This window comes from Cryptotermes secundus, unplaced genomic scaffold (genome assembly GCF_002891405.2).
Source record: "Cryptotermes secundus unplaced genomic scaffold, Csec_1.0 scaffold614, whole genome shotgun sequence".
Lineage (NCBI taxonomy): Eukaryota > Metazoa > Arthropoda > Insecta > Blattodea > Kalotermitidae > Cryptotermes > Cryptotermes secundus.
In genome coordinates this window covers 168809-190950 of record NW_019728501.1, presented here as the reverse complement: position 1 = coordinate 190950, position 22142 = coordinate 168809, and the positions used below count along the sequence as shown (strand labels likewise).

At 37.6% G+C, this 22142-nt stretch overlaps 1 protein-coding gene across 2 annotated transcripts in view; it reads right to left on the bottom strand.

Annotated features, from left to right (window-relative positions):
- The window catches only part of LOC111865225 (pre-mRNA-processing factor 40 homolog B), a 39155-nt gene that overhangs the window by 14317 nt on the left and 2696 nt on the right, over positions 1-22142 (bottom strand). The window contains exons 3-12 of one of the 2 annotated variants that reach the window (XM_023853104.2): positions 15298-15406; positions 13276-13426; positions 12980-13173; positions 12301-12632; positions 9970-10097; positions 5505-5765; positions 3766-3994; positions 1995-2243; positions 711-931; positions 318-512 (exon numbers count right to left, since the gene is read on the bottom strand). In XM_023853104.2, coding sequence (XP_023708872.1) covers positions 318-512; positions 711-931; positions 1995-2243; positions 3766-3994; positions 5505-5765; positions 9970-10097; positions 12301-12632; positions 12980-13173; positions 13276-13426; positions 15298-15406 — 2069 coding nt within the window. The remainder of the gene's footprint in view (positions 1-317; positions 513-710; positions 932-1994; positions 2244-3765; positions 3995-5504; positions 5766-9969; positions 10098-12300; positions 12633-12979; positions 13174-13275; positions 13427-15297; positions 15407-22142) is intronic. The other variant, XM_023853105.2, reaches the window with a different exon arrangement.

Genomic DNA, 22142 nt, shown 5'->3' with positions numbered 1-22142 from the left:
TCAAATTTGTAATACATATCTCATCATCAAAATATACATAAAAATATCAAAATACAAGAACCTCTGAAAAACTTGAATAGAAAGCTACATGGGAACCTTAACCCCAAGCATGGCAGCCAATAATTTTTGAACTGCCAACACTATTTTGAAAGTATAGCTCTCAGTCTTTCGTCAGTAAATGTTTCAAATTTTATCTTCCAAGAATTAAGTTTCTGTTACTTACCATCACAGGAATTTATAATGCAACTCCTAGGATTAGTCAAAGACAGAATAACACAGTTTCACATTTTTAGCATTTTGTAACTATTCGTCACTACCTTAAATATTCTAACTCGTTCTGACTCAAGCGTGATTGCTTCAAAAGATGATTCTCCCTCCAACTTGGCTCGAATATCATCCCAGTTTGAAGTGTAGTCCACATTGGCAGCCTTTAATAATGATTTGAATGATGCCTCAAGTTTCTTTAATCTCCGAGATTCTTCCTTGATTCGTTCCCTCTCACGAGCCTCTGCCTGCAATCACCACAAAGTTCAACAAACAAAAATTAAACCTTTATTTTCAATACACTGTCAACACATGTACTTTTCTCTACTTTAAATATTAACTGAAGTTTTAAAAAATTAATGGAGATGGCAGCCAAGTTGTTTGGTGACTTCTGTAGGGTTTAAAATGAGGTATACATCTCATATAGAGTTTACTCAAGAACTCACCTTCTCAAGGAAAGCATTGTAGGTAAGTTTCACATTTCCAGCATCTAAGGTTGCTGATCGTCTGTCCTCACACACAACAGTTGCAAATTCTTCAAAAGAAGTATTCACCTGGACCTCAAAACCTTTCTCCTTTAGTATTTCTTTTATGATCTTCTTTTCATCATGGAAACGGGATTTGAGATCTTCTACATAAAACTTGAATAAATCCAGTGGTGTAGAACCTAAAACATAGTAGCAATTTAGTCTGCACTCTTTCAGTCCAAACAGGAATCTAGATACATACATGATAAAATGAGTGTATGGCCATTTGCTAACCCATAACTTTGCAAACAGATATTTCATGCAGCCAATATTTTGTTTCTCATTCTGCAACAAAATTACCTTCTGAAATATACATAATTTTTTAAGATCCACTACCATATATTATTTCACTGTCCTAGAATAAGTGGTGCTAGTGTCACTCCAACCTCACACTTTCATTTGTTTGCCACAGTATCATCATTGACTGTCTTAAAGAGAATGGGAGGTAAAACCCCTAATGACACATCTTCCATATCAAATTCTGTCAAAATCAATCAACTGTTCATATGAGGAGACACACAGACAGTAAGGTGATTTCACAAGCCTACTCTTTTCCTAAAAAAAGGAAAGTAGGCTACTTATTTCACTTACTTGTACTTTATTTCATAATACTGTCAGTAACTTACAGCAACGAATGACTGGATGACAACAGATAATGAACTGGAGGACATGGAAAGAAAAGACAGTGGTCTAATTTAAGGCACTATCCTGATGTCTGCCTTGTGGGACTGAACTGAAGAAACACAGATAAAGAGACCACTTGAAAGATGGTTATAAAATCGAAACAGGCAGGAGCCTATGCTTTAAAGAGGCTGAGGAGAAGGAAGAATCAAAAGAAGCAGCAGTAGTTCTTTCATAATAATTTGCAGGCAAGAATAAACAAATAATTATTTGAACAAAGACAATGGTGGAAACTATATCATGGAAACTTCTATTTTCCTAATACTTCTAGGGTAGTAGGTGCTCAGGTTAAACATATACCTCAGATGGAAGAAACAGGAAACAAACACAAAATTTGATGGAGAAACCTCTTGGAAAGATCAAGATGAAGATGCAAACACAAAGGGATCTTATGATCACAGCTTTTGGTAATGTGGTTTGGACTGAACTGAATCAGGATCACATCCAAATGTAACTTCTAGTGTTAGCAACATTAAACCCTAACACTGTAATACCAGAGGACTGCTAAAATTAATCACTAACCTGACTGGCCTAACATTGCAGAAAACCTGAGATCAGCAGAGATGATAGGGTACAGTTCTACCCAAAGTGACATGGAAGTTAACTTCCCTTGTTCATGAAGTTCATCTAGCAATGTTACAAAAGCATCCCTATTCTTCCTATGCTGCCTTTTAAGTCTTTTCTTTTCTCTTTCTTTATCTTCTTCTTCCTCTTTCTCAAGTTCCCGGATATGTTCCTCAAACACTATCAATGCATCCTCTTTGTCCATACCTGTAAAACAAAGAGACATTCAACTGAAACCAGCTCCAGTAAACTCCTAGTTATCCAATATCCAAACATCTGGAATTCTCATAAAACCAGCAAACGTTCACAAAAAAGAAAATACCAATAAAGTTACTTCAAAAGTAAAGTTGAAACATGCATTTCTTCACCTGTGACATGGCAAGTTCTCTTAACTGCCCCTAGCAGAACTGCCCATTGTTCTTCTTCACAGAGAAGCCATTACACTCACAGTGATGCAGGATTATAGTAGAGATTAGATAAATTTGTAATTATGTTACAGTATCTCTGAAATACAGAGTGATTCAGAAAGATGGACACAATTTCAATTGACTATATTTCCTGAACTGTATGTTGCATTTGAATTCTGTAAAGTACATTTGAAAGAGGATGTTACAAAGTTTCTAGTACTACCGCTAGTGCCCTCCATCACTGCGTCCCGGGCCGATCGCGTGTATCGGAGGAGAACGTGGAGTGCATTCGAGTGAACTTTGAGCGCAGCCCAATGAAGTCAACCCGTAGTGCTAGTAGAGAACTTGGACTATCGCAAACAACTGTGTGGCGTGTACCACCTCTTCCCACAAATTTGAATGACCTAAGAAACTGTATCACAGCTGCGGTGAACTCAGTGACGCAAGATATTTGTCATCGAGTGTAGGATGAATTCAGCTACCGTCTAGATGTTATCCGTGCAGCCGGAGGAGGGGGGGGGGCACAGTGAACATCTATAAACTTCCATGTATGTACAATCAAGTGTAATTTACAGAATTCAAATGCAACATATAATTCAGGAAATACAGCCAATTGAAATTGTGTCCATGTTTCTGAATCACCCTGTATTTAAGCCATAAATTTGCTATGTCTCCTAAAAAGACACCCATAAAAGAACTAAAGTGAAAACAAAACTGATCTGACTTTCAAACAGATAATGGACATATTAAATGAATGGAAAGTGCTGAAAATTGGGTTCTGGAAGAGTTTTCTCCATGCAACTGGCACATCCCATTCCCCACTCATCACGGATAATGGAAGTTTACTGTAATTAACTGCATGGATCAGAGTCTTTTTTGAAAACTTAAGGTCTGCTCACAAGTCAAAAAATTTGTTTATCAAAACATTCATACAACTGTCAACAAACGAATCACAATGAAACGTATGCCTCATCAAGAAATAACATGTCACATTTGAACACAGAAACCCACAGGTACTTTTACATCTTGCTGTGTGACATAGAAGTAACCACCTGCATTCTGTAAGTATCATCTCATTACAACATTTTCACATGTAAGAAACTGCTTAACGAACAAAACAATGGGAATCCATTGATAACATTCATTTTATAATATATGAATAAATGGTACTACTATGCAAAATATTTATTTTCAAGACATTATATTTCTTTGAACACACAGACATCTTACTTTATTCATTTTTTAAGTCTGACAATTCTCACACTGCCTATAACTGGAAGCTTGTGAGTAATTTGTCCAAACCTCAATGTTAAGCCTCTTACCCAACAAGTTGGCATCATCTGAAAAGGCATGGTTATCTAACAGCATCTGCTGAGCTTCCTGCCATGTAGTCCTATGACCAATATTTGTCATTGCATCTAAAATCTCTGCCAGCTGCTTCATATTACGTTTCTTCATTGTCTTTGCTTCCTCCTTTTCCCTCTTTGCCAAACTGAACACCACATCTTCATAGATGTCCCTGCGGTCACTTTCTGCCACATTTTTCCATACCTACAACATTCAGTTACATGGATTAAAAAATCTATCTTTGCTGCAAAATTACAAGTATAATGGCAAAGTGGAAATACATGAAACTAATTTTATTACTGTTCTGTTGACATAACCATCTGCAAAGATTTGCTATACGTTAAGTATTAATAACTACGCGTTTCAGCCTTAATGGTCATCTTCAGGTATATGCAGTTCTTACAATTACCCTTACCCCCCATCTGCTAGTCTTCCCCACACTGGCCACTGTTCACACAGTGGGACTATAGTAATTAATACACCACATATAGCAAATTTAGTAATTTATTAATAATGTATAGCGAATCTATACAAACAACTGTGTTGACTGAACAATAATAAAATTGTCTCTCACACAATGTGATACTAAAATACAATATTTCCACCGAATTAAAATAACCACATCCAAAGTCAACCAAAGAAGGATAAAGCAGACTGTAGGCTGTCAAGATGTGATTCTTGAGATTGCTGACTGGAATAACAAAATTATATTAAAAATAAAGTACATGTAGGAAGCGTGAATGGAGCTGTTAATACAAAGAAAAACTGGGAAAACTACACACAACACTTAACTGAACATAAAATTCCCTGACAAAAGGTGGACTATCAAAGTCAGGGAAAAAGAAGCCACGGAAGACCAAAGAAAAGACGGCAGAAGCAATCTTCAGGGGCAGCAATATGCCTTGAGGCCTAATGCTTGATGTAGTAGAACAAAAACTAGTTACTATATCTCTTAGCCATATCAATTAATACAGTATCACTAAGTTCCTGCAATTTTATGAATAGATGCACTAGCATGGTGTGAAATGTCAATCCGGGTTATACTTTTACATTTGATCAAAATTTTTGAACATGTTGACACTTCACTAATCTCTCACACTCATAAAAAATAGATTTTTACCCTATAGTGTTAGCAGTCAACTGTAAGAAATTATGGCCTACTCTTTGAAGTATTCACTGACAACCAAATACAAGATCTAAAAGAGAACTGGGAATACTTGTAGTGTTCATTTCAAATGTAAACTGGCAGTCCCTTACACTGATAACATACGCACCAGGAGGAAAAAAAGCATACAGATTCCAATGACTGCAAGCTCCTCCTTGGTGTATGCATCTTAGCCCCCCCCCCTTCTGCCTAACCACCTATTCCTGGCTACCTGCCAATGGCATCAGTAGGTTTTAATTCTCACATTTTTTGAGTTCAGCAAGCATAAATGACTGCCCGAATTACTTCAGAAGTCATGACACATGTCTGTTTAAATCTGTAATATACTAATTTTAGAGCAAGCAGAATGCAATGATGTAAATTACATGATTAATTATCTATATTCTTATCTGTTTAACCAAAGAGCTGCAGTTAAAAATGGGTGTGTAAATCATACGAGTAAATCATGTGTTAAGTGTAAATTATGTTAAGTATATATGGCAATATCTTATGAATCATGTATCAGACATGGCATATATTTGTTTACAATAATTATCTTCTCGAACTCACATCCAGATTTCCAAAAAGATCCTCACAACGGTAGTACTTAGTTCCAGATGTGATCTTGACAGATGTCATAAGAAATTCTTCCAGGTCTTCCCGAGCCTTTTTTGCTCTTTGGCGTTGTTCCTCTCTCTCCTCCTTCTGTCTCTGTGTTTTGTACGCATTGAATGCTTGCTTCTTTTCATTCAACTTGCGAAGTGTTGGATAACGCGGATCAGATGATATAAGTTTCACAGCTGTTTCCCAACTCACATTGCTTGGCACATCCTGAAAGGAAATCATTCTATATAAAATAATTCAAACTAACAGAGGGATAAACTGCTTGATCACACATCAACAGTTCTGATTGATATACAGCAGAAGTTCCATCAACACAACTGCACTATACAACTGAAATAATTCATACAGTTCACTATCATCACAACATGTTTTGGCTTAATGGTCATCCATCAAGCTGTTTTACATTCATTGTCAGGTTACCTGTTATTATCTATACATGGAGTGTTGTTTAAAAGTTTTAGATCTGTCTTTATAATACCATTACTTGATGAATTGCACAGATTGTAATATCTGAATTGATTTTGTTGCATTCTGTACCAGTTTGTTAAAATATTATTGTTAAATCCTTTAATTTTAAGTTTTCTTAAAATATAATGTACATAGATTGTGGAGTATAAATCAGCATTTAACATTATGAAGAGCTGTGCTAATTTTTAGACATTTTAGATCATTCTTCTGTAGTTTATTTGACGCAAGTTCTTCTATATCTGCTCCTTGAATTGTCTCCAATTTTTTAAGCAGTTTTTCATCATGCATATTCTGATGCATGTGATGTCCTACATGTATGATTTGGTACGTCTCTATCAGGTTTCTTTAATTTGTTTTGGTTTAGTATGTTGGGTATCACTGGTTATCAATCTGAAACATTAAGTGTTGTTATTATTGTCTTAATACTCGACTTACCCAGTGCATTTGTCTTTACTTGGGATGTTGATAAGTTATGTGTTCTTACCTTGCTCATTGTTGATGCTGTTGGGGAAAAGATCTGTGTGGAACTGGTGCTGTTACTGGCTCATGAGTGTGTACACTTTTTATTGTGGTGTAAGGTGTATACAGTGCTGCTATCTTTGATATAGTGATTATGCATGTGTAAATATTGTGGCATATACACCCATTGCTAGACAATGACCACAAATGAAGCAACTATATAATGACCTTTACTAGGCAGCAGCCTGTAAACAGCATCACAGGAATGGCGTTTTCTGACCACTTGGTGAAGGACAAATCAGTAGTTGGTTAGTCAGCCAGTCAGTGAGTTAGATAACAGCTGGAGTTCAGTTGTTGTGAGCTGCTGCTGTTACAAGACAATAGCTGAGGATGGGGATAGTTTGGGAATCCAGAGCAAAGGGAGCATCCACCAATAAAAGCCGCTATCAAGCAACAGCAGCGAAGACATGAGTATGGACACTAGTGTGTGCGTGTAACAGTGTAGTCATGCACTGTAATAGTCAATAAATAACTCGTCATCAATCCAAAACCCATCTACAGTCACACTCAATAAAAATGTGACAATATGATGAAGAGGTCCAGTGCTGTTACCTATTAATATCTTGTCTGTACACACTGTAAATGTGGTATCCATCTTTACCGATTCTTTGGATTATTTACAATATATTATTTACGTTTCCATAGTTTGTCCACTGTTTAAAATGTGTTGTGCATGAGTGGATGTGTCTTGGTGTGTCTACTACTATATCTGTATACTGTAGGCATCAATTAAGGCATTTTAGTCTGTATATTGTCAAATTTCTTATTTTTCTTGTGTCTGTGTATAGTGATGGATGTTCTGAAGGTTTTATGTGGGAGTCTTTGGACATTTTTGTGATATTTCTGGTTTCAGTTCAGAAAGATTTGGAAGTTATTCTGGTTACAGCTGTTTTGTTCTATGGTACGGCAGATTCTTTAATTTCCAATTTTTATGAAATTTGTATTTATTTGTTTTTCTGTTTTTTTTTTTATTCATGGGACTGAAGTTTATTCATGCAGTTGGCAGCTGCCATTTTACACTGTACTGGGTGACATAAGTACCGTGTATTATCATGGTGGTTGATGTAAGTTTGCAATATATGTTACACTGTACACTATTTTCTGTTCTTTTTTCAAATTTTTTTGGCAGTTTATTTTATTGTTCAATTCTTTTTCAATGGAGAATTTTAAATTGGATTTTATGTCATCAAATTAATTTAATGAATGGTTCATATCTGTAAGTTTTCATTGTATACAATAAGTATATGGCCTACGTATCTGAAATATCCTATTATTCTGTGTTTCAGATGAATTTGATACATCTTGTTGTGGTCTAAGCACTACAGGAATATTTCAGCCAAAAATGCAGAAGATGGGACTCTCAAAGAAAATGCTTTCTCTTATTTGTAGTATATTTTATCACAGTAAAAATAGTTTTGTGATATTAAGATATTTATTACATCTCCTATTTCTTTTATTAGACTGGTTGGAATACTAAGTACATATCTGCTATATCAAAGGAGCATATTTTTGTGTTCTTATTGACATCTATGTTTTGTAGGTATGCAACGACATATAGTGTATTCTTTATGTTATATGAATAGGGTAGTTATTTTGTTTCATAATATATGACACGTGTGTGGTGACATGGTATACAGAGGATACTAGGCTTTTGTGTACCTTTACTGCAGCATGTATATTATGTAGTTCAGGGCTCGTATTACAGCGCTTCCATTTCTAGTTTTAAGGTGTATGGTTGGTGCACTGTTTGATAACTTGTTTAGTTTCTTAGGTATTGGATGACTGGATTCTGATGCTCTATAAACAAGTTTGTTTGCACGAAATTATTAATACATAATTTGGCTACTTTTTTGATTATAATTACTGTTTTTATGTCTGTCTTCTTGTGTTATTGTTAATTTGTGTTCTAGTATTTTCTTCTTTATGTTAGCCATTGTCTTTATAGCAAAGAAATCCAGCTGGCAATGCAGTTAAATGCGACTGCATTTCAATATGACATCCAATTACAGCATCAATGACACAGGTGCAAAATCTGTTGTCAATGAAAAGATATGAGTGACCATAATGCTGGCAGAGTTGGCAGACAGTTCATAACTACTAAAATATGTGATGGTGAACTGAAAAACCATGCCTAAGGTGCAGCTGCTTACAGGCAAGGTGTCAAACAAGGGGATAAATGACAAAATGAAATGACAGACTGAATGTGGCAGTTTTAACACAAGTACCTCAAGTTGAAGTTATCAGCTTGTGAAAAGTGAAGAATAAGTACAACTACAATGCAATTTTTCATATACTTTATATATACTTTAGTCTTATAAATTTTTTTCTTTCACATCTGAAGTAATTGCTGCTGAGTAACTTCAACATATTCTGTGATCTTGGATATGGAAACAAAGAGATGGAAATACATGTGCTGTACAGTGTCTATCACTTTGGCACATCAGTGGTGAAACAGTCATTGGTGTACTGGGCCATTTCTTTTTATACAGATAAACAGTACACATACAATGGATGGGAACATATGTGAAGAAACAACAGATATTTTGAACTTCTTGTGTCAGTCAACATTTGTGCTCTTATCAGTCTGTAATTCAGCTACAACAGCAACCATTATCATTTCTTTAATTGTTATCAACTCTCATAAAATACTGTTGTGCAACCATGGGGGGCAGAGATCAAATGAAATCTTATGTGCACACCTCTTGTTCACAGAAGGTTATAGACCACCCCCTTGTCTCTTCAAGACATTCTGGTATCTTGCCTGCTTGATAAAAGCATAGGACTATGAGAAAAATATTAGGTGCATAAAACAGTGGCCAACAGCTTGAACTGAGACGAGTCTCATTGTATCAGAAACAGATGTGTGATAGTGTAAAAGAAACCGTGCAAACTGTGAGACAGAAGTTAGTTCAGAGCTGGCAGTGACAAGATGCAGTGGCATGCAGTGAAGTAGTGGGGGACAAGACTGTATGATGCTGCTAGTAGTCACACAGTATCTGCTACAAAACAACAAAACTGTGCAATATCCTGAACTCAAGCAAAGTTCAATGATGTCAAGCAACCACTTGCTGACTTACACCTTCTTGCAAAGATCAAGAAAACAAAAAGGGTAGTAATTTTTGTTTGTGATGGTACCCTGACCCAACTCCTTCCAGCTCCACAAAACAAACACAGTCACATGCCATTTTACTGTGCAGCAGAAACAAGAATAACAGTAGATCCTGAAGTTGGAAACGAAACAAAATTTTTAAAATCCTGTGCTTTTTAATATTCTAGAATATTGGATGAGGATAAAGTCCAAAAACCAAGTAATTCTAAGTGGAGACTGACAATGCTGATACACTTTCACTATCTGCTACCAGCTTATTACATCATGTACCTCATGCGAAAAACAATATGAAAGAAAATACTGTCAACATCTTACTCGTTCACGTAGGAGATCTTTGAAGGCTTCAATAGCCTCCTTCTTGTCTTTGAACACAAGTTTCGGCTCTGGCGTGCTGGTACGACTTCCAGGTGCAGAGTCCTTATTAGAGCCGCTGTCTTCATCAGCTGTAAAGCCCAGACATACAACTGAGAAGAACTGTACATTTACATTACTTACAATATTAATAAAATTACTAGCATAATTTTTAAAATCTTGTAGATAATGAAAGTTGAAATTTGTACACACAAGAAATTCATTTTCCAATTAAAAGATAATACAACTCAATCTGGAAAATTTCGCTGCCCACCCCTTGTTCCCTAAATGTTGTCCTTGTAAACTTTAGTTATTCACTTCATACAAGATGGAACCGAAGGCCCTCACAGACAAATCCCAGAAAGAAGAAACCCCTACTTTGGGAATGTTTCTGTGGCAGTGGTAAGATGCGGCTAGAAAACTGTTCATTGTGCTATGGAATTCCTACCACACAGCTCCTTTGAAGATGGCTGATATGAGTGGTGTCTGATATAATGTCAAGTGTGATTAGTGATGTCAAGACATGAGTGATAGCTTAGAATCAATCAGACTTCAAGGTTCAATCTCTGAATGGGGATAATTTCAAGGCAAATGGCTAATTTAGGGAACAGTTTAAAACTATAATTTCAGAATAAAGACATGATTTAATATTTATATTACAATTTTAACAGTGGCAGCATGAGATCTAGCAGTTATCAGTGCTGACAATTAAGAAATTTTACAACCCAGAGCCCTGAACATATACACAAACAAAGCACAACCTGCAACATCCTCGTGTAAGAATCCCATCCCTATGCCACTGACATAATTTTTTCATATATTTATAAAACTTCCTACATGCCAGCCTCCCTTAACACTTTGCAGACTGCGCACCCTTTAAAAGGTTTTTTGCTTTTAAACATGGTGGACCGTTCGCCTGTTAACAGGTTTTTAAAACACGATACGTTGCAACACACTATACATCTCTCTGGCGCCACCCAAGTTCCACATAATGGTGTAATAAAACTCTGGAATATTCCCTTACTTGTCAGTAAGTTGATCTCGCTGTTTTCTTAAGCCACTATAAGTGATAATGCTTTGTTGCTCTTCAAGCTGTATGTATCAGCCAGTAGTTAGTGTTGGAGTATGGACAAGGACAAATTCTTTTCCGATGAGCCAGCTGACCTGCCTTGTGAGATGCACAGTTATGGTGTTTGAGAGAGCAGCAGTGACGGGGGAGAAAAAAGAATTGTGGCCACTTGTGGCCACAGACAGTAAAAGTGACCGTAGCTCCGACGATAATGGGGGTAATAACATTGCGGGGACAGTAAACAATTTAAAAAATCACAAAAATCTAAACCCTGATTCAAAATTGAAATACAAAGCATTTCTGATGAATGTCGCACAGCCCTGGGCTACAGACCAGATGGTGGCGGCAGAACCAGAGTCAGACACAGGCTTAGTGCGACCGTGCCCATCTAATCCCACCCCACACAAGCCTCATGTGGATCCCACAGGGCGACTCTCGGGTGATATGCGGAAACATACCCTCGTGAAAATTGTGAAGAGTGAACATTCCAAGGGGAAGCATCTTTCTAGGCAATGCCGTGTTTCCACAGTTCACAAAAAAGGAGCATATCTACATTTGCAAGTTCTCTGTAATGCCACTTCACAAAGGGGAATGTTTCCAGAAATATGACACTCTCAAGCACTTCTAGGAGCACTGGAAAGTGTTCTCCAAAAATTTTAGTTCATAAAATAAATTAGGAAATTTTATATTAATTTTTGAAGTGAACAGTGCACAAGTTAGGGTAGTAGGTTTAAAAATGCCGGTCCCCAGGGTGATTTAAATATTTAAATCGCCAGTCCGTGAAGTGTTAACTATTCAAAATATAATGCACATTGCCACCATGAAAAATGTTTAGCAGGTAATTTTTAAAGGTACTACTACTACGATTATGAGACAGAGTCAGGTACATATGTAAGCAATTAATGTCAGCAGCCAAGGCTAGGGGCTGAGAAATTCTTCTCTTCTCACAGCATCCAGACTGATTCTGGGGGCCATCAAGCCTCATACCCAACACGTACTGGAGGTGTGGGTAAAGCTACTGGGACATGAAGCTAATCATTGACCTTCATCTAATGCTCAAGTTAAGAATAGTGGAGTTATACCTCCATTCCTCCCTATCTCTTCATGATTTGGTGCTTAACTAATTATGCAAAGGAGCAACTTTACCTTCCTAATTAATGTAATATCAGAGGCAATAAAATAAAGCAATCACTCCATCAATCATAAAAGACAGATAATCGGGTTACCTGTTTTGCTTGGTGGTGTAGGAATGCTTATTGCTGCTAGAGTGGCAGCCATTGCTTGGTCCATGGCTGAAGGTGCAGTTGAATTTTTGTTCGCTGCTGATGAGGGGGGTGGCGTGCCTTGATGAGGAGATGGAACTGCAGCAGCACTAGGAGGAACATTTACTGCAGAAACTGGAACTGTTCCAGGAATAATTGGAACAGGAGGTAAACTGACACCAGGACTCAACTGACTTGCAACTGCAGCTACTGGTGGCCCAGATGTTAATACAGATGGTAATGGAGTCACCTGCATGGGTTGAGATAATGCAGGACTTGACATGGGAACTGGAATACTAGCACAAAAATAAACAAAGAATTAGCACACAGCAAAACAGTGAAAGATTCTTATACAGTATTTTTAATCTTTCGTGCACTCTGATGTGCATCATACCTAGCACTCCATAAAAGGCAGCCAAATGGTCATTACATATGTTTCAAACCAGCTGTACTGAAGCATTAATAAATGGCAAAACTGAGAGTTAATTCAGAAGGGAAAAATTTGGGTGAAAATTCAGAGGGCAGCAACAGAACTACCAATATGTGAAAAAAACACAGATACTGATTCAAACACAAGTGATTATTTATTTTCCTTGGAATGGAAGAATGACCTAAAAAAACACACAACACATTACAGATTAACCTGTTTGCAGGAGGAGGGAGAGGTGCAGCGAGAGTAGCTGCTGATGTCGTTGTTTCTTCTGCTGCAATCCGAGCCTTTAATTCTTCTAATTCTTTAGGCACAGTCCAGCGTGACTCCTTAGTGTTGACATTGTGATAATAAGTTTTTCCACTTTCTGAACGATATTCTTTCCAAGGACACTGAGACAGCAGAAGCTAGAAGACAGCCAAATTATATGATAACGTTGTGTTATAGTTATTACCATTAATATGTCAATTTTTAAATCTAGCATCTGGTTTGCATAAATGGAAAGATACCTCAGCTGGTGTTTTCAATTCATCTGGCTTTTCCCATAAACTCTGCTTTGTCACTGAATTGTAATAGTAGGTCCTTCCATCTGGAGCCTTGTGTTCTGTCCAATCTGACTGAGTTTTCACTTCTGCCATATCTCCAGTAAGTGTAGAATCCCTGTAACAAAAAAGCATGATACTGAAAGTACTACACAGCAAACTTACATACACAGTTTTCATTATTGCTTTTACTTATCACTGTATAAAACCTTGGCTTCAATACATTTTATCTATCAGAGGGTAGTCCACCAGGAATTCAGATATCAATCTTGGAAACAGATACCTTCATACATTAATCTGTTTACTCTTAGCCTCCTTTTCCACAAAATTCTGTGGCATGTCTTCAACCACTGATCAGTCATGTGACTGTGTGGAAACAGGTCCACTTAGATCAGTGGATCACTAAGATGCATCACAAAAAGTGTCATGGAAAAAGAGCCTTACTTTATTTTGTACAAAAAAATGGAACAAAATACAGTGGAACCTCACTTAACAAGCACCTCTCATAAGGAGTAATTCGCATAACGAGCAAAACAAATTGTAAAAAAATGACTCGCTTAACGAGCGACATTTTGCATAACAAGTGACGAGAGGGGAAGTCCCGGATTGTGCGCTTGTTACATCAGTCTGTGTTTAGCACTCGTTCCGCTAGCAACTTAGTGTTGCTTGTGATCACACATTTTTCCAAACTTGTGTTCAGACATATTATTTGTGATTTTTTTGCAGAGTTTAATAACCCTTGCAAAAATGTCCCCGAAGAAAAAGCTGCAAAAAGACAGCCATAAGAGAATAAAAATAACTGTAGAAATGAAACGTAAAATCACTGAAAAGCGAGAATGAGGTGTGAGCGTGGTTGATCTAGCACACACATACAATCGGTCTACATCAACGATTTGCACTATCCTCAAGAACAAGATTAAGGAAACAGATGCTTCAAAGGGAGTGACAAGAATATCTATGCAACAGTTACGTATTCTCGACGATGTCGAAAGGTTGCTCCTCATAAGGATAAACGAAAAGCAATTGCAAGGCAACACTATTAACAAGAACATCATTTGTGAGAAGGCAAAAGTGATTTTCGCTGACCTCGTTAAGAAGACGCCAGGATCATCAATGGCTGAAGAAGAAGCATTTAAGGGAAGCCGTGGGTGGTTCGAGAAGTTTAAGAGAAGAGCCGGCATCCAAATTTTCACCAATTTCACCAAATTTTGAAATGTCGGCAAAAACAAATGTCTGTAGACAGCTTTCTAGTAAATAGAATTAGATATGTATCATAAATAATAAACTAATTATTTCGATTTTTTTTTCTGCAAATCGAATTTGCATTCCAGGTTGGTTCATTCCGCACAGAAGAAAAGATGAAGATGATTCACGCTCCTTAACAATGTATATATCATTTTCTTTGAATAAAAGTTATACATAAAATTTTTTGAGTATTTTTTTCGGAATGGAACACATTATCGTATTTTACATTAATTTATATGGGAAAAATTGTTTCGCTTAATGAGTGTTTCGCATTACAAGTAAGACTCTGGAACGAATTATGCTAATTAAGCGAGGTTCCACTGTATTAATTGCTATAAAATAGTGCTTATTTTCAGGATTCCAAATTAATTACTACTTTCTGGATACAGATGTGCATACATAAAGCATTAAAAATGGAACTTATTCTTCTGGCTGTCCACATCTTCAAACATGTAACACTATCTTCAATCTAACCCAATTAAATGTGAAACTTCAGGAAATGGTGAACATAATCTCCAAAGGCTTCCATGTTGTTTAAACACACAAAAACGAGTCTCTATTGTGACTAAGAAAAATTCCATTGAACAGAATAATGTGTATGTTTCTTTCAAGGAACATGTCAAAGTAAATATATCTACAAGAGGAACATCAAACAGAAATTAATTAACACCTACCTCATAGAGATTAAAAAAGAAAAGTAACAAAGTTTTAGGACCTCTATCTATCCCATGCTTAAATACATACCCATGCTGAGGAGGAACAGGTCTTCCAGGGCCTCCACTTCCCATATCTGCTGCAATTGCTCCACCAGCAGTCATCTGTGGTGCAGCTGAAATGACAGCACCCTCACCCCCTTGTGAAAAAGGCAAAATGAAGTATATAAAATTATTACTATCTATGACCATTCATTACTTTCTACAGTTCAATGATACAGATTCTTATGGGCCATTCAGAGTACTGATATAGCATTATATTCTGAACTGAACAGCAGTCAATATCTGTTTGTAAGAAATTACAAGGATACTGAAAGTGAAACAATAATTTTGATAACATCCATTCGAATCATGTATGAGATACAACTGTTAAAAACATGTTCCATGGGAAGGAATCACATCACGCATATACAACTTTGACATGCCTGTACAGAAATGGTGGTGTATGTCAAGGCATACACCAAATTAGATAAAAAAGATGATATTTGCACTTTGATGCCAGGAGGTGTAACACTAGTATAAATTCAAGCAATAACACAATTAATCTACAACAATACGTGTTTTTACCAAGGCTGATTTTGTAGGTAGGTGAACAATTTCAAACTTACCACCACAATCTCAATAATTCTCCTGGGCGGACTAAACATAAGGGTTATTCCAAATCAAATTATCACAGAAGATAAAGTGCCCCCCCCAAGATAATAATGAAATTTGGTGGGGTACATCTGTTCACTGAGATCATTTACCATGCCCATATTTAGACCTGCTTCTGTAAGAGTTTTTATTTTACTGATTTTTTACAATTAAAAAAAAAAGTGACTACTAAACTGCTATAACTTTGTCCCTGATGAAGATATGAAGCTAACATCAATTTCATGTTGAAGGAATATGAATGTCTCCAAAGGGATCACACACCACACTTAAAGAACTTCTGACCTGGCCCTTAACTCTGAATTTCTCAAGATGTTATTCTTAATTTTTTAAATGTATTGTCACGTCTTTAGTACCTAGACATGCAGTTTGGATTGGTAATTGGATTTAAAGAATTACGGCACTATCACCAATTCACACACTTTACACTTCACTATAGCACACACTAAGTCCTTTTAGTTTATCTTCATTAGCCACTGCTTGGCAATGGCTAACAACACTGCAGATTCCTCAGCTTCCATGGTCAGTGGCTCCTGTCCTTGGTGGCAGGCGACTCCATTACAACTAACCCACAATGGCAACTCCCTCATATTCTCACCTCAACAGGCTGTCTAGCTGGTGCTTGCTACATAGCCTCAGGGCAGACCCAATAGGAATCATCATTTCCAGCAGTCCCTCCATTGTTGTATTCGTATCTGCTGCTGCAGAAACCAGCTGTCACATGCTGTTTACCAGCCTTTGCATAGTAACAAATGGCTTCTCTTGTTAAATTATACTACCATCATTTCACAGTACTTTATGTACACTAGTACTGTTACATTGCTACACACCCCATGTACTCACAAACCAATCATAATATCCAGTAGCGAAAGCACAGAAAATACAGGTTTCAAAAAGCTTCTAAATAATCATTCTTGTATGGAAATGACAAGTGATGACACAGACTTCTGTTGGAAGATCCACCTGCTCAAAGAATTAGAACTATCTGCAACCAGTGTGTGCAGCCCTCTACTGGGGCATTGTTACCATCATGCAGCACAATTATGATTTCATTCTACAGAGAGATAGCAACTTCCACTTGGGATTGCAAGTGGATGATTCAAAATCATAGCTATGTACACAGTAAGTTTTTATTATTTACCAGACTTACATTTACACAAATTCAGTGCTGTCATGGTACACTTTCAGACTTTCCTACATTCAATCCTCTCACTGCTAAGCACACTTTCAGATACTTTTTTAGGTAAGGAATATTTATGGAAATTTCTACATTAGAAAACTGTACAGATTTTCATAAATGTGTCTGAACTCTTATACTAGAAATGATATATAATTGGCTAATTAAAAATAGCACAAGTCATTTGTGGTGTTCTTTTTATGTGGCTTAGATTGTTACTCCAAGCATCATATGTTGTCAGTAATTTTTCCTCTTTCTAATTTATAACAATGCATGTAGTTTTATGGAAAATATTTTCGTTGCAGCATTGGCTGAGTGGGATAGCGTAGTCAGTACAGTGACTGGCTGGATGGCCAGGGGGTCAGAGTCCTGAATCTCACTAGGGGTGCGATTTTTTTTTTTCCCACATCATTCAGACTGGTTCTGGGGCCCACTCAGCCTCCTACCCAGTGAGTATTGGGGGCTCTTTCTCCAGGGGTAAAGTGGTCAGGGCGTGAAGCTGACCACTCATGCCAACTAGTGCCAAGGTCAGGAATACATGGATCTAAACATCCAGTACCCCATACACCTTCATGGTGTAGTGCCTAGCACTTTGCGGACTGGCAATTTAAATATTTAAATCACCCTGCGGACTGGCATTTTTATACCTACTACCCTAACTTGTGCACTGTTCACTTTAAAAATTAATATAAAATCTCCTAATTAATTTTATGAACTAAAATTTTTTGAGAACAATTACCAGTGCTTCTAGAAGTGCTTGAGGTTGATATTTCTCAAAACATTCCACTCTGTGAAGTGGTATTACACAAAACTTGCAAATGTAGGCAGTCCTACTCCTTTTCTTGTGAATTGCACAAACACGGCATTGCCTACAAGGCTCCTTCCCCTTGAAATGTTCACTCTTCACAATTTTCGCGAGGATATGTTTCCGCATATCACCCGAGAGTCGCCCAGGGGGGTCAAAATGAGGCCTGCATGGGGTGGGAGTAGACGGCACCGGTCATACTAAGACTGTGTCTGCTGTTAGTTCTGCCGCCACCGTGTGGTCTGTATCCTAGGCTATTGCCACATTCAGCAGAAATGCCTTGTATTTCAATTCTGAATGAGGGTTCAGATTTTTGAAAACCAAAAATGAATTGAAAATGGCACAATTTATAAGCCACAAGGCAACTTTCTTTGTCCACTTTACTGTTTTCCGAGGAAGAGAATACTAGGCCAAGTACTGATCGGCTCTATTAACTCCCTTCATGAACATATTATACTCGGAAATGCAACCGGCTTCTTTACCTGTCCATGTCTCCTTTGAACATCAACCATGCTTGAATTGTGAATTGTGGAAATCATATTCACAACACGAGTATCCCTCCAGGACTGAAGAATATCCCCCTTCCTCCTGAATGTGATTTCATTACATTTCAGGGATTTACATTCCTCTTTCAGATCTGGAGGAAGGCCTCTGTTCACCCTAATTGTTCCACAAACATGTACTTTTCTCAAAAATAGGTGTTCTGCAGTTGCCACACTGTTATAATAATTGTCTTGATAGACATGGTAATTTTGATCAAGATAGGGTTCCAAAATGGAAAGAACAGTTTCTTGTAATTTCTTTCCTTCACCAGAATAAATTTCTAAATTTCAAATATAGCCTGAAGTGCTTTCAGTAACTACATGAACAAGCCGGCCATACGTTGTAAGTTTCCCAGGATTATATGTTCGCTTATGAAGCCCTCGCCTCCAAGGAATCACAGATTCGTCCAAAGACAGTTGTTGGTTTGGCTTATAAACTGTCTGAAATTTCTGAATAAAAAAGTTCAATAAGGGCTGAATTTTGAAAAGCCTGCTTGTTGACTGTGGTTGCAATTAATTATCACTGAAATGCAAACACCACCAAATTTGCTCAAATCTCTTAGGGTTCATTAGTTTGCAGAAAATTGGAATTTCTAAAAATGGATCTGTTGATTATCCCTCCTTGTATGGCCCATTAGAAAGATAATTGCAAAAAATGTTCTCATTTCTGCTGAAGTGACATCCACCCACTTCAACGCCTTATAACTTCTGTCATAATGTTCTTGGTGTTGGAGATAGTATCTGTTAGTTTCCTGACATAGCATGTCAAAGAAACTATCTCCAAAAAACAGTTCCGCTACTTCAGACACTTGCGTTGGGTCCGACGGAATTTGCTTCACCCCTGGATTTCCAGTAAACTGTCCCAAAGCAGGCGTTTTGTCTACTTTTCCCTATGTGGCTAACCCCGCAATGTTGCTACCTGCACATTCGTCGGAGCTACGGTCACTTTCACTTTCACTGTCTGTGGTCACAATTTTTTGTTCGCCCCTGCCACACTCACTATCAGATTGTGAGTCGCTATCACTAGCAGACTCACAAGGGACGTCAGATAGCTCATCGGAGAAGAAGTCAGATATTTCTTGTTCTCCAAGAAATCACTTGGGTGTCAACCGCTTTGGTCTTTGATCCATATTGAACTACTGACTGACAGCTTGCTACCTAAAGCTTGAAGAAATAAAGGCATTTATTTTCCTTTGCAGGGGCATAGAGTTACAGTGAGGTCTAGTAACTGATTGGTCAGCAGACATTCCAGAGCCTTATAACGCAGCTGCAAGCAGCTACGTGCTAGCCAGGTGGAGCCAGAGAGATGTATAGTGTGTTGCAACTTATCGTGTTTTAAAAACCTGTTAACACGTGAACGGTCCGCCATGTTTAAAAGCGAAAAACCTTTTAAAGTGTGCGTGGTCCACAAAGTGTTAATCAGTCAAGCACAGGGACAACTTTACCTTTTTTCCTTATAAGATCAGTTATTCTCACACATGCTAAACTTAAACTGTAATCCATAGGCCCTCTGCAGATTCTGTGACTTGGATGACAACTTCATCTGGCCCCATGGACTGGAGAGGCTGAAAAGTTTCCCTAATCACTTGAGCAATGTCCATCAGAACATCCATCTCACTATTGAGATAGTCTAAGGAAGCCACATTATCTTCCTGGATATCATCATTTAAAGGATAAATGAAGGCTTGCTGGGTCACAAGGTATACTGTAAACCCAATCACATCAGCTTCTAAGTGAACTCACTCTCGTCAAACTTTTGTGCACAATGAACAATCTCTCAATGTCAAATTCAGGCAGAATGACTAGTAAAAGAATGCTGTCCTGGCACAACATCAAGTCCATCAGCCTCCCACCAAGGAAAGTTTCCAGCTTCCCAATGCCAATTAAGGACAACCTAGAACTGAAGACAAAGGTGTACTCAGCATCTCTTGTGAATATAGTCAGCTCTATATATGGCAGACAGGTCACTTGACTAACACCTGGGTTAAGAAGCACCACCAGCATGTCCATCTTAACAATCCAAACAATCCAGCAAGCCATGGTGTGGCACAGCGTTGATTTGTGACACTGCATCCAGCTCCGAGACACCGGTATCCTATCCACGAAACCCAGACATATGTATATCATTAGGGTTGTGACCCCAACTGAGCTCTATCCCAGCAACACAAATAAAGAGGATAACTTTTGTTTAAGCCATGGAAAGTGCTCATCTCATCCCTGGGAGAACACAGGCCTCCTTCATACGACTCTCACGACTGGGTTCTCCCAACAGTTAAGCCAGTGCATACTGCCCTTTTCAAAGCATGGACTCTCCATTTCAGGGCACCCATCCTCCTAATTTTCATTAGTAGCTTCTTCAGAGTGGCTTCGTTCTTCATCCTCCATGGTCTTTTCCGATACCTCGTGTCCCTATTATCACCACCTGGCCTCTTGTCTAGACATACACACAACTTCTCTCCAAGCTTCTACCACTTCTATTTCAGAGCCAAACTGAGGTACCTTCTCCTTGCAGATGACAATCATGCTGCCATTGGCTCTATAATTCCCTTCTGACCTACATCTGGCCAGCTTTCCTACACATGGATTGCTGTAGCTGCCACTTGCTTATTTCTTGTCTCTTATCTGGCTTACTATTTGACCCTGAAAATGAAGGCAGTATGTTCTTCCTAAAACATCAGGGGACTTCTACCAAAGTGCACTGCCTTAAAATATAAATATCATACTCTGCTTACAATTACATTTAAAAAAAATATTTTTACAACATTCATGGTAAGACTGCCTTAGTTTTCACTATATGTTTAGCTACATGATATTGCTCAACTTACATCAACCTTCACAGCTCTTCATTACAGCATTTAGTGTAGAAAATGATAGTTTCATCTGCGATGGCAGTTCAACACAAGTTCCAATATTTACAACAACTTGAGCTAAAATATTTATGTAATCACTTATTGGAAATGTCTCACATTTTCCTTTATTATCCATATATCACCCACTCAGTGTGAAATTCATCTTAGTCAACAATAAAATTTTTTCATTTATGAAAACACACTGGTCAATGTGTTGCAATTGTTATTTATTGGCACAATTACACAGGTCTGCAACCAAAAAAACTGCACAGGATATTTTTACTGTTTCTTATAGATTTTTACTCACTAAAACTGGAAATAATAGTAAAAAATATCCATCACGTCAATTTTCTTTGCAAAGCTCATATTTTTAGTTTAATTTTGCGTGAAATTTCTCTTCAACATGAAATCTGGTATCCTATTGTTGATTCTAAAAACCATATCCAATAATTATTTCTTACTTTAAAATAATATTTATAAGAGTAAATCTAAAAAATAATACAAATAGAAAATGGGTGGGATGGGAGAGGGGGCAGTGGAAGGGGTTGGTAGGAGCCCAGGCGATCATGTCCCAACACGTTTACTTTGTTTGTAGCGAAAGGTGAGGAATCTTACTAGCTCGGTTAAGCATGTTTGAACATGCTCTTTGGGGCAATAGGAAAGAGTATAAACAAGCCTGCTGTCAGATTTGATCATGTCTCAACATGCTAAATAAATTCAGGATCTTGGTTGATGTATAAGCCACTCAGTTTACACCCTGCATTCAAAAGTGACTGTGCTTGTGTTTTAGCTCTGTCTTATGGCTCAGAGAAGTTGTGTTATTTCTCCGGACAACTTTTGTTTTATTTGTGG